Here is a 13877-nt window from a genome sequence, read left to right on the forward strand (position 1 = left end):
TATATCTTATTCTACAGCACATCTCAATTCAGACTAGCCACATTTTAGGTTGAACCGTGGTATGTGGCTACAAATTAGAAAACATAACTACAAAAAGACAATCATCCTAAAAGCTAGTCAGAAGCAGAACCTGCTTTAAGGCCACTGTGACTAGGGGAGCAGCTTTATCTAACTTGAAAGCTCTGGAGGAAAGGTCCTACTGAGAAGGCTGGGCTACTCTGTAAGGAAAGAGTTTGACCAAATCAAATAGACAATAGACCTCCCGCCTGCAGACTATTTATAGAGAAAAGTCTGAACCCCTTTATCACCCCCACCAGAAACAACCTCAGGAAAACCACACTGTTGGCTCTTAGATACTGAACTATATTTGGGGTAGCAGAGCATGTGTGCTGGGGAGTCTGCCCCTGACTCCAGTCAAGACTGGAAACCACGATCTTTGATGTATGTGTCAGGGTAGTTGCCCAAGGTTTCCTCCTCATGCTGTTTAAGATGGAAATCTGTAAGGTCTGCCTAAGAAGAGAAATTCGAACAAACTACTATATATGGAAATGTCCAGCCCTTACTCTGCCTGGGGCGATGCAAATGACAGTTGCAAGCCATCTCTATCTTGCATTTATAAGTTCTCCAGTCAGTCCAGCCATGTTTCTACTCTAAGGAAGGTTGGCATTTCTCTTTCATCTTCTTGCTCCTGTGGCTCTTGTTCCTTTGTCTTTGACTCACTGCACCTCTCTCTTTTCCAATTCTATTTGCTGTTTGGGGTTAGTTTTTTAAATTGTTTTGTAGTGTTGGCACAAAAAACGGAGAAAGCAACAAACAAAACCCAGCTCTCCCCTTAAAGGAAAGAAGAGATAGCTTTTTTTTTCTGGAGCCTTTTTGTGGGACCATAGTCTGGGAAAACAGATTCAGGTTCTGTAGTTTTATACTTTTACAAAATAAAGCAAATTGAGCTAACCATCATTCTGAGCATGGGGACCCAAATGGAGTAGTTAGAGAAAGGACTGAAGGAGCTGAAGGGGTTTGCAACCCCATAGGAAGAACAACAATATCAACGAACCAGACACTCCTGAACTCCCAGGGATGAAACCACCAATCAAAGAGTACACATGGGGTACCCATGACTCTATCTGCATATGTAGCAGAGGATGACATTGTCTGGCATCAATAGGAGAAGAAGCCCTTGGTCCTGTGAAGGTTCATCTCCCCAGTGTAGGGGATGCCAGTGTGTTGCTGCTGCAGGAGTGGGTGATGGGAGGGGGAGCATCCTCCTAGATGCAGGGGGAGGGGATAGGAAGGAACCGGAAAAGGGGATAACATTTGAAATGTAAATATATAAAATATCCAATTAAAAAAACAAAAAAAATAAAGCAAATTGTAAATCAGGTCTGTGGTTACAACATGATGCGGGAAACTTGTTTATAGGCATAAGATAATGGTGACATTCTTAGCTTTTGGTTCAGAGGACCCTAGCAGTCTGCTAAATTATAGCTTCCAAAAGGTTGTTTTGTTTTATCTGTTGGTCAGAAATAGATGTTAGTTCTGAAATAGAGACAGGCAAGGAATGGGAGATGGAGGGAGACTGGAAGCTCACACAAGATAAGATCACACAAGGCGATCTCTGGGCCATCAGTCAATCAATCAATCTCTAAAGGCAGTTTCTTTCCCAGAGTTCTTCTTCACAGTAGTGAGCTACCTATGAAGAGCCTGAATCTTGCTTATGCTTCTCTTAAGTGCGGGACGTTTAACTGTGGTTATAAAAAAGCATAATGAGATCAGGTGGGGTGGCTCAGAAGTGCTGGGTAACCTAGCAAAGGTTGGAGGCGGAGGCCCAGGTAATGTTCATGAAAATTAAAAGAAGCTCCTAGTAGTTATATAAGCAACAAACAATTGCTGAGGGAGCAAAGACTTTTTTAAAAAATTTTTATTGGATTTTTTTTTTATTTACATTTCAAATGTTATTCCCTTTCCTGGTTTCCCTGGACATAAGCTCACTATCCCCTCCCCCTCCCCTTCTTCTACATGGGTGTTCCCCTCCCCATCTACCCCCTTCCCACCCCCCTACATTCCCCTACACTGGGGGTCCAACCTTGGCAGGACCAAGGGCTTCTCCTTCCACTGGTACCCAACAAGGCCATCCTCTGCTACATATGCAGTTGGAGCCATAGGTCAATCCATGGGTAGTCCGTCTTTGGGTAGTAGTTTAGTTCCTGGGAGCTTTGTTGGTGGTTGACATTGTTGTTCTTATGGGGTTGCAAGACCCTTCAGCTCTTTCAATCCTTTCTCTAATTCTTCCAGCAGGAGTCCAGTTCTCATTCGCCTCTGTATTTGACATGCTCTGGCTGTGTCTCTCAGGAGACGGAGCAAAGACTCTTTAGTGAAACATCCAGTAATACAGCTTTAGTCCGTTTCACCTACACTCTGTAAGCAGCTCCAATAAACTCTTCGTTGAGCCACTTTCTTTTTTTTTTTTTTTTTTTTTTTTTTTTATGATGTGGACCTCAGACTCCCAATGTTGTGGTCATCATGGATGTCTCAGAGGAGAGCCACTTTCTTTGGTCTAGCTCTACTAGTACCTATTTGGAGTAAATCCTAGTTTACCATTTAAAGTTTATTTTTAATTTAATTGAACACATCTGATTTGTGTTTGATACCCATGGAGGCCAGAAGAGGGTGTTGGATCCCCTGGAACTGAAGTTACAGACAGTTGTAGCTGTCATGTGACTGCTAGAAACCCATCCCTGGACCTCTGGGACAGCAGCTGAGCCATCTCCCCTGCTCCCATTGGAGTGATGTGTCAGCTCAGTAATGGTAAGCAGAGCAGTCCTCACCATGCACTTCAGAGTCAAACACTGCTTGGGACTGTGAAATTCTTGGGAGTTGTTAAGGAGTAATCTTCAATTCTTCACCCCAACTCCCTTGTCCCTGGTACCTACCTTCAATCTTTATATATTTGGTTATGATAGATACCTCTAGAAAGTGGAAACATGCATATTTTTCCCATTATAACCTGTTTTGGTTTTTGTTTTAATTTGGTGTAGAAAGGTCTTCAAGGTTCATCCATGAATCATATGTGAAAATTTCCTTTCTTACAAGGCAGAGTCATATTTCATCATTTGTATGTAGCACATTTTACTTATTCTTATATTGTTGGAACCTGTTATTTTTTGATTCCTGAGACAGATCTTACTATAAACTAGTCTTGAACTCACTGTAACCCAGGTTGCTTTCAAACTCAGAATCTCCTCACCGCCCACTTCAGCTTTCTGAGTGCTGAGATTGCAGGTGTGTGACTTTTAGCTATTGAATTGTTCCCACCTAACTGGATTCACATGAGTCTTTGAGCACATTTTAATTTCGGCTTTTGTGAATGATGCTGCCTGGGGGAAATGGTGGGCAACTGTCTCTAAGTCACATTGAACTTTGGAGTATTCTCCAGAAGTAGGATCACTGATAACAGTAGTAGATTTTCTGTTCTGTTCTGTTTTGTTTGATAGTGGCTATCATGGTGGATAGGATTGTTATCTCAGTACAGTTTTGTTTTCTAGGAAAGACACAGACTATCTTTCTCTGCAGCTGTTTCTTATCCTGTGAAGAAGCTAAGCCCATTCTTTTTAGATCCTTTGACCATTTTGTTGTTGTTGTTCAGCTGGTTGTTGGCGTAGAATATATGTATTTTAGAAAGCAATCCCTTCTAATATATATGACTTGAATATCTTCCGAGCCAATCGTTGTCAGTGCTGAGAATTGAGCAGGGCCTCTGCAAGAGCAGTCGGAGCTCTCAAGTGCTAAGCCATCTCTCCAGCCCTTAAGAATTTGTTTTAAATTTTTATAAATTGATAACTTATACAAATGAATGAGTTGTCTTGTGATATCTTGTGATTTATATATACATTTTATACTGTACAAATCAGGTAAACATCAATCTTATTTCCTTAGTGGTTTGATTGTGGCATTTTCATTCATACTTTGTTTTGTTGTTCCTCCTGTTCATCCCCTTCCTTTGCGATCTTCCCTCATGCATGTTCACTTTCCCTGGTAAGTGGACTCTGCTCTGACTTTATATATATTCTGTTTTTCTCCTTTCTCTCACCCCCTTTTCCTCCCCACTTCCCAAACTGTATTTATTACATCAAAGTCATTCAGTGGTAGTACTTTGGGGTTGTTTGGTGATTACATCTATCAGAATTTATCAAATTGGATGCACAGGAGCTCTGTGTGTAAGGGTTTTAGAATTATGATATCCTTTGATGGACTGTGTACCTCAGAGCTGGTACTCTATCTGGTTTGAACCTGTGCAGGTCTTGTGCATGCTTGCCACAGTGTCTGTGAGTTCATATGTACATCAGTGCATCAGTCCTGTTGCGTCTGGAAGACACTGCTTTTCCTAGGTGCAATCAATGCCCTCTGGCCCTTACACACAATCTTTTCATTTCCTCTTCCCCATAGATCCCTGAGCCTTGAGGGGAGGGGTTTGATGAAAGCATCCCATTTACAAGTGAGTTCTACAGTCTCTCAGTCTGTGGTAATGTCGTAACACTATCTAGTTGTGGCTCTCTGTGTTAGATCCCAACTACTACAAGAAGAAACTCCTTGGGTATGGGTTGAGTAAGACACTGATTGTACTGGCAGGTTTTGTGTATCAACTTGACACAAGCTGAAGTTATCACAGAGAAAGGAGCCTCAGTTGAGGAAATGCCTCTGTGAGACCCAGCTATAAGACATTTTCTCCACTAGTGATCAAGGTGGGAGGACCCAGCCCATTGTGTTCTATAAGAGAGCAAGCTGAGCAAGCCAGGGGAAGCAAGCCAGTGAGTAACATCCCTCCATGGTCTCAGCATCAGCTCCTTCTTCCTGACCTCCTTGAGTTCCAGTCTTGACTTCCTTTGGTGATGAACAGCAGCATGTAAGTAAGCTGAATAAACCCTTTCCTCCCCAACTTGCTTCTTGGTCCTGATGTTTGTGCAGGAATAGAAACCCTGACTAAGACGCTGATCTGTGGGTTATAGCATTAGGAGTAGTTTATTGTCATGTTCTTTTAACGTAATAATAATAGTAGATTTTCTTTTAGGCTGGTGAAGCCTCAAGTTCTTGGTGATGTAATCTTTGTTCAGATTTGTCTCAAGGAGTGGGCCTTAAATCCAGTCTAAACGTGTTTGATTGCTTCCACAGTTGGCTGAGGCTTTGTAGTAAATTGCCTTTCTTGTTTTGAGATAGGTCTTTTGTTTCTCTGTTCTCTCTGGGCTGTTTGTCATGAAGAGATGTTGGATTTTATCAGAGGCCTTTTCTCCATCTAGTGAGATGATTTTGTAGTTTTGCCTGTCAGTCTGTTTATGTGGTGGGTTCTATTTACTCATCAATTTATGCGTGTTGAGCCATCCCTGCACCTCTGGAGTGAAACCAGCTTAATCACGGTGAGTAGTCCTTCTGATGTGTTCTTCTATTTGGTTTTCAAGTATTTTGTTGAGAAGTTTTGCATCTGTGTTCATAGAGGATATTGGTTTATAATTTTATTTTTTGATTGGGTCTTTGTATAGTTTAGGTATCAGGGTAATAGTGGCTTTATTAAAAGAATGAGGAAATGCTTTTATTTTGCTGAATAATTTGAGGAGTGTTGATGTTCTTTCTTTTGAAGGTCTGGTAGAGGGGCTGGAGAGATGGCTCAGTGGTTAAGAGCACCGACTGCTCTTCCAGAGGTCCTGAGTTCAATTCCCAGCAACACATGGTGCCTTACAATCATCAGTAACGGGATCTGATACCCTCTGGTGTGTGTGTGAAGACAGCTACAGTGTACTTATGTATAATAAATGAATAATTAAAAAAAAAGTCTGGTAGAATTCTCGATGAATCCATCTGGTCCTGGATTTTTTTGTTTTTTTTGTTTGTTTATTTGTTTTTTGGTTTTTTTTGTTTTTTGTTCTTTTGGCTTGGGAGTCTTTACTCCTATTTTTACAAGTGGTCATGGGACTATTTAAATGGCTTATTTGATTTTATTTAAATTAGTAGTTTGTATATATCACAGAGTTCATCCATTTTATTTAGGTTTCCTAGTTTAGTGCTGCAATACAGATATTTATTCCTATGGGTGTTTCGCCTGCCTGTATATATGTGCCCACAAAGGCCATCAGATCCCCTAATACTGAAGAAATAGATGTTTGTGAGCTGTTATATAGATGCTGAGAGTTGAACTTGGTTCCTCTGGAAAAGGAGTCGGGGCTCTTAATCATTGAGCTATATCTCTCTGACCCTAAGAATTCAAAATTTTAAAAGTATGTCTTTATGATTCTTTGGAATTATTTTGTATCTATTGTAATGTGCTTCTTTTCATCTCCATTTTAATTAATCTGGGACTTCCCTTTCTTAGTTAATTTAGCTAATGGCTTATCAGTTTTGGTGATTTTTTTTTTTCTCGTAAAACCAACTTTTTATTTCATTGAATCTCTGTGTTTTGTTGTAGTTTCTTTTTTCTTCCTCTCTTTTCTTGCTTTTTTTTAAAGATTTATTTATTATGTATAGTGTTCTTCCTGCATGTATGCCTGCACATCAGAAGAGGGTAACAGACATCATTATATATGTTTGTGAGCCAGTAAGTGGTTGCTGGGAATTGAACTCCAAAACTCTAGAAGAGCAGTTTTGGTTAGTTTTGGAGAAAGTTCCATGAGGTTCTGAGAAGAAAGCATATTCTTTAGTGTTGGGAATGAATGCTCTGTAGATGTCTGGTAGGTCCATTTGATATAACTCCATGTTTAGATGACTATATGAAGGTTAATATGTATTTTTGCTGTAATAGTGTTTCTTTTATCAACTTGTGCACCCTTGTACTTGGTATATAATGTTTTGAATCTTGGTGGACTTTTCTTTTAATGAGTATGTAGTGTCCTTCCCTGTCTTTTGATTAGTTTTTGTTTGAAACTCTTTTGTCAGATATAAAAAAAAAAGCTACACCTGTTTGCTTCCTGGGTATATTTTCTTGGAACACTATTTTCCATACTTTTAGCCTAAAGTATTAATCTTTCTTTGGCGGAGAGATATGTTACTTCGAAGTAGCAGAAATACGGATCCTGTTTTCTGTTAGTCTGGCTTTTTGTTTTTTTTAATTGGGAGAATTGAGACTATTAATATTGGGAGTTATCAATGAGCAATGTTTACTTCCTGTTACATTGTTGTTGTGATTGGGGGCTTTTTAACCCTCTTGTGATTTACTGTTCTGGGGTTTTTTTATTCTTCCTCTCTAGGATGTAGTTAACCTCTTCAAACTAAAGTTTTCCTTCTAGTGTATCTGTAGGGCTAAATTTATAGATAGAAATTGCTTAATTTTGTATTCTCATGTAATATTTTTCTTTTTTTATCAGTTGCAATTGATGGCCTTTCTGGTTATAGTAGTCTTCCCAGCTCCTACATGGTGGCACATAACTCCAGTACTCCTCTTTTGGCCTCTAGAGATAACAGTCATCTAAATGGTATATGTGCATATATGCAGACAAACACAAATACACATATAAGAGGGAAAAAACTTAAAAAGGAAAAGGCACTTGGGATAAAGACAAGGGGCAGGGAGGGCTGAGAGGTAAGGAGGGAGGGAAACTGGATGTAAAGTTAGTTGACTAGTTAATTAATAAAAATAATCAAAGACATATAGGAACTTCACAGAAAAAAAGGCCCAAAAAGAACATGCATACAAAAAAAAATCTCTCCATAGCATAGGAAAGAGAGAACGTGTTTGTGTGTACACCTGTGGCATGATGGAGACCAGCGTTTAATATCTGGTATTCCCCTCTGCAATTGTACACCTTATTTTTTGAGAAAGAGTCTTTCCCTGAATCTGGAGTTTGCTGCTTCCTAGACTACCTGGCCAGCACACCCCCAGCATCCCTTCCAAACTCCTTCTCAGTGCTGGAATTAACAGCTGTGTGCTGTCACATCCAGCTTTTACAATGGCTATTAGGAATCCATACTCAGATCTTCTTGTTGTTGTTTGTTTGTTCATTTGTTTTTTTGAGACAGGGTTTCTCTGTGTGTAGTCCTGGCTATCTTGAAACTATGTGTAGACCAGGCAGGGCTCAAACTCAGAGATCCATACTCCGATCTTAATGCTTGAACAACAGGCACTTTTCCCACTGAGCTATCTTCCTAGCCCCATGATGATTATTTCTTATTTTTTACATTACATTTAATTGTATGTGGGGAGGGGGCATAAGTGGCACAGTGCGAGGATAGAAATCAGAGAAGCATCTCTCCTTCCAACATATAAATTAAACAAGTCACCAAGCCTAGAAGTATGCACCTTTTGCACACACTGAACTGTCTCACTGGATTTCTTTTCTATAAAGCCTTCTATTAAATGGAACACTTAAAATATTATTTCTTGATAATTGAAAAGCAGCAGATTCACAAACAGGCACTAGAGGGTGCTATTCCATACCATTAACCTGATTCGGTGCTTGGTTGTGTGCAAACAGTTCCTCTCCTTCATTACTGAATGTTTTTGTACACTTTTTTGGTTTTTTTGATTTTTTTTTTCCTGTCCATAATACAAAGAAATGCTGTTGTCTGGATCTTCACCTATTAATTCTGCAGATTGCAAATTAACTTATTTTTAATTTTTATTTTATATCACTGGTGTTTTGCCTACATATATGTCTGTGTGACGGTCTTAGGTCCCTTAGATCCCCTGAAACTGCAGTTGCAGACAGTGGTAAGCTATCATGTGGGTGCTGGGAATTGAACCTAGGTCCTCTGGAAGAAGAACCAGTGCTCTTAATCACTGAGCCATCTCTCTAGCCAGCCCACAGATTAACTTCTAAGTAGTCCCTTATGTGTGTGTGTGTGTTTTTTTTTTTTTATCATCATCATATCTACTAATTGGTATCTGCTCAATGAAGGTCAGTGTACTGAGTGTACTGGGAATCTTATAAATTTTGAACATACATATATATAATTTTGGTTCTAGCCAAAGATGACACACCTTTATTCCCACCACTCAGGAGGCAGAGGCAGAGGCAGAGAGGCAGGAGGGGTCTAGCCGACTTTGTTTCAAAATAAATAAATCAAACAGGATTTCACTACATGGGCCCAGACTATTCTTGCCGCTCTGAGTGCTAGGGTTACATGTGAACACCACCACACCCTGTTAAATGTATTTTAGACCAGGAGACTTGAGCAGTTTTGGTGTTGCTTTGAAGTACAGCCTTCAGGGATGCCCAGCTGGTCTCACCCCTGCAATAGTCCTGGAAGCCATACCAGTGTACAGACTGCACTGCATAGTTAAGTAGCTGCCACAAGCTCCCCAGTCAGTCAGTCTGCCAAAATACAGTTCATGGAAAGCTAAAATAGATCCTGTCTTTCCCCAAACAGTAGATTATAAAGTAACCCCCTCAGTGGGTCATGGATGTGATTTGAAAGTCTTAGAAAGCTCTTTCCACCCCAAAATAAATTGAACCATGGTTCAGTTTCTGTGTTTCTAGTCACAATATGACTATCAAGTGAAGATTTTTTATGAGGAATTTGTAGTTTTAAGAATTAATACTTTTCATGTTAAATTACTTTATGATTTTTTTGCCATAGCTTTAAATAGACTGGAAGTAACTTATGTCCTAGGAAGAAAGTAACCTTGATTAGTGCCATGTTTGGAAGGAGAGATTGAAGCCGAGGTCTCTAGGTACTTAGCATTCTATATCAGATAACACTGCTAGTTTAGACTTTTATTTAGGATTAATCAAGCCTTGCTCATTGGATAACAGAAACCTGGGAGGTGTGACTATTTAAGGAAAAGGAAGTTTCTATTCCCCAAGAGGAGCAGGCTTATTTTTTTATTGGCTGGTTGGTCGGTTGGTCAGTTGGTTTTTGGTTTGTTATTTTCCTGCTCAGCTACTAACAGTGCTGCATGGCTTATAGTGCTGTCTACTAAATAGTGAGGCCCCTTGCCCGGGTACTCATCAGCCCTCCTGTTTCTTTTTCTTTGTATCAGTGCAGGTGTTGTTGATGCTGAAGACCAGATTTTCTTTTCATAAACCTAGCCGTGGGTCTTTCAAACACTCAGTGGTTGTGTGGGTCTTTGAGACATTCATTCTCAAAGTGTGGTATCCAGTGTTTACATCTGCTAAAGTTAACATCTGCTAAAGAAAAAAAGTCTGGTAACTGGGATGCACTTAAAATATTTAGCGTCTAGCCTTTTTCAAAAGTTTGGTAATCCCTGCCACAAGAAACCCTGAAAACTACAGTGAGACATCCATGATTTGGAATGAAAAAGAAGGAAAGAAAGGACTGTGCTCTGAGAAGGCCAAACTCATACAGGCATAGAGGGCTATTGCCACCTACACACAGTGGAGTGACTTTAATAGGTATTGAGGCCTCCTGCTGAGCTTCAGCACTTGAAGGTCTGACAGACCTGAATGCCTGGAGTTCCTGCATTCTGAGGCAAGAGCGAGAGAAAAAAAGCAAAGCAAAGAGAGATGAAAATCATATTCAACATTTTAAGAAGTAGACTTTGTAGGAATTTAGCTACCTTGTCTGGCAGATTGTGTCCTTGTGAACCCAGGGCCTTGTTTCATTAATTTCAGTTACATGTATATGTGTTGATGTATATCTGTAGAAATCACTAAAAAAAGTTCTTCACAATATATAAATACCTTCTCACGTTTCTCTGACGTTCCTGAACTTGAGTTACTTGGCAAGTGTTTGTTGTCTCATGCTATTTGCCACACTCTAGGGGTCATTGAGGGAAATAGCCAGCAGTGAACAGCGGATGGAAGGCAAATGTAAGGTTGTTTCCTGTGATAGTCAGTGAAATCTCAGCCCCGAGCTCCCACTGCTTCATTGGGAAGGGAAGGCTCCACAGGATGAGAACATTTGGATAGAAAAATAGCAGAGTCAAGATGACACAGCAGTGCTGATCTGGGGCATAGTGAGGAAGAAGCCAGTTAGTTGTTGGAAGAAGCAGGTGGATCTCTGAGTTCAAGGCCAGCCTTGTCTTTGTAGTGACTTTCAGGCCCAAACCACATAGTGATACCTTGTCTCCAAAAAAAAAAAAAAAAAAAAAAAAAAAGTTGTTTCAGGGAAAAGATGGTTTGCAGGTGAATTAGTAATACTATGGACAGAGTTTCTATATCCATCCATATTATTTACTTGCTAGTTTTGAAGTGTATATGTAAGTCTTTATTTACCTACTTAGTTATGACTGAAGGCAAGGCTTCCCGCTGTTCTTACCTGTTTTGTTTGTTTTTCCAGATAGGGTTTCTCTGTAGATCTCACTCAGAGACCCGCCTACCTTGGCCTCCCAAGTACTGGAATTAAAAACACGCACTACCACAGCTTCTTACATTGATTTTTTTTTTCCATTTTATACTTTATGCCTAGTAAGTTTCACATCGCTATTCCTTTACATGAGCTCCTTATTTAAATCTTCTGTTTGGAAGTTGCATAGTTGGAAATAAATAGGCTAACAGGATGAGAGTAGTGTTTTCAGTGCTAAGCCTTGGTATGTTTAACAAGCTAAGATACACCCTTAGCCAAAAATATGTTTTTAGAATTGATTATGTGTCAAATGGTGGCTGACTCTTTGTGTTTCTACTCATGCAGTAATGACCTGAACATTAACAATCTGGGTTTCTGAAAATAGTATGCTTGTACTATCTCTAGGAAGGCCACATGGGGGCAGAAAGAGCACTTGGAAACTGGAGCCTTATCTAGTCTAAGATAGCTGTATGGTGTGTTTGCATTTGTTTGTTTATTTTGGCCCACTCTAGTACAGAGACTCACAGGTTCTCACTCTAGTCCAGGCTGGCCTCAAAATCACCGTGTAGTCCAGGCTGACCTCAAATTCTTGCAGTCCTCTTGTCACAGCACCCTAGTGCCAGAGCTACAGGCAGGAGCCACCAGTCTGCTTTCGTTTCTTTGCAATAGAAGTTAATAAAAAGGATTTATAATATGTAGCAGCCATCTTAAGAAGTAAAACATCACAAATGTACTTGAAAGCCACAAATGTACTTGAAAACTCTTTGCATACTTTCTATTAGTTAGCTGGTTTCCCTGTGTTTTTCCTCTAGGAGACAACTTTATTGACTGTCATCTCTGTGCATGTCTTTCTGGTTCTGTTACATATTTATATTTTTTAATAGTAACACAGGTTGTTTCTTTATTATGACTTTATACACTGTTTACTTTTGTGTTACTAATAATCAAGCTGTAGTGAATTGGTTTGTTTTGTTGTTGTTGCTATCTGATACTATGTTGAAGAAATTATAACCTTTAAAATTGAGTTCCTTATTTTGAGAGAGGCAACATGGTACTGTTTTTTATAAATAAGGTCTCCTCTGCCCATTCAGATCCTGCTACTATCACATAGCAAGTTTTGGCCTTATTTCTTCTTATATAAAATAGGATACCACTCAGGATTAAATCAACTAATATGCAAAACATTAACATCATGATTGTTGCTATCATTAATATGACAGTTATATAAACTTACCATGGAGTGGATTTTGTGTTGTTTACTGAGCCCCAGTGGAATAGAGGGCATGTTAAAATAAGAGAATAATGGAAAATAGGCCTCAAAGGTAGTTGTGGTGGTTTCCTTCTGAAGATGAATGCTTTCTCTAAAGTAAAATGGGTCATCAACCAGGAGTGGAAGATCAGGGTGTGACAGTAGTGGAGGATTGAGAAAAGCTGTTCCGGGTTTGAAATGTTCTTGTTCAGGACATGATTCAAATAGAAGCAGGTAAAGGAATCAGCCATGTAAGTGTATGTGCTATTCTGATTCTGTGGATTTATTTTGACAACATGTGTCCCTGAAAAAGCATGAACCCTACTCCCACCCCAACACACACACACACACACACACACACACAGAGAGAGAGAGAGAGAGAGAGAGAGAGAGAGAGAGAGAGAGAGAGAGAGAGAATGTCTTTTTTCTGCTTCTGTGGCTTATACTGTTGTATGAAGAACTACCAAACTCTGTATCTCCAGGCTTATAATCCTTTCCACCCTGAATTCACACTCGTTATAACTTCTTTCCAGGTGACATATAAACCATGCAGCTGAGATTCAAATAGGTTCTGAGGTTCCAGTCTATGAGTCTCTGCACCTGCTCATTGTTCCTTGAGGCTGTCCTCACTCCTCCACTTAGAATGAGCTCTCCTCTTTCCTACAGACCTCCTTTTGGAATTTAACATGTCTCCAATGTCCTCTGTCTGATCTTAGAGGAGATATGTGCCAATGTGTCAAGAGTTAACATCCTCAGAGGCCTCATTAGAAAAAGCTGTTAGGAAAATGTTTTAATACAAACAAGAAATGACTTCTGCACTCTCACTGCCTGGACTTCATTGCTCTATTGCCGAACTTGCTTCAAATTCTTCTTCCTCTTTCAATTAAATATTTAAAAGCAGAATCAGATATTAGTTGGTACTATCTCGGTATGTATCAGAGTTGGTCTCTGAGATGGACACTTTATTATAAAACTGCATACTGCTGTCCTACCAGACAAAAAGAGCATTATTCCTCAGCATTATTTAATGCCTAGTTTGTAATCACATCCTCCACTTGTTTTAAGAATATGCTTCTATTGTTGGCTTGTTTAAACTGGCATATAAACAGAATCTATTAATTTAATAATATATTTGATTGTTAAGACCCTATCTCAAAAGCAAATGAATATATCAAAGGAAAGAGCACTCTAGGGTCAAACTCAATTTCTTATACTTGCAAGGTAATGCTTAACCTCCTGAGTCATCTCTGTGCCTCCACCACATCTTTTGAGAGAGGGTCTGACTTAGCCGGCCTAGCCTTGCACTCACCGTGCATCATGGATGATTTTGAACTTCTGATCCCTTGCTCCACGTATCCAGCACTGGGCACTACCATGCCCAGTTTTTATGTGGTACCGGGGT

General features: G+C 39.7%; 1 protein-coding gene across 12 annotated transcripts in view; it reads left to right on the forward strand.

Annotated features, from left to right (window-relative positions):
- Lims1 (LIM zinc finger domain containing 1) overlaps positions 1 to 13877 on the forward strand; it is a 108633-nt gene that overhangs the window by 34444 nt on the left and 60312 nt on the right. For 3 of the 12 annotated variants that reach the window (XM_087598232.1, XM_087598233.1, XM_087598230.1), the window contains exon 2: positions 4732 to 4900. In XM_087598232.1, the coding sequence (XP_087454358.1) occupies positions 4887 to 4900 (14 nt within the window). In that variant the 5' untranslated portion in view covers positions 4732 to 4886. 12 annotated transcript variants of the gene reach the window in all.

Source organism: Rattus norvegicus, chromosome 20 (genome assembly GCF_021556685.1).
Source record: "Rattus norvegicus strain SHRSP/BbbUtx chromosome 20, alternate assembly SHRSP_T2T, whole genome shotgun sequence".
In the NCBI taxonomy this organism is placed as follows: domain Eukaryota; kingdom Metazoa; phylum Chordata; class Mammalia; order Rodentia; family Muridae; genus Rattus; species Rattus norvegicus.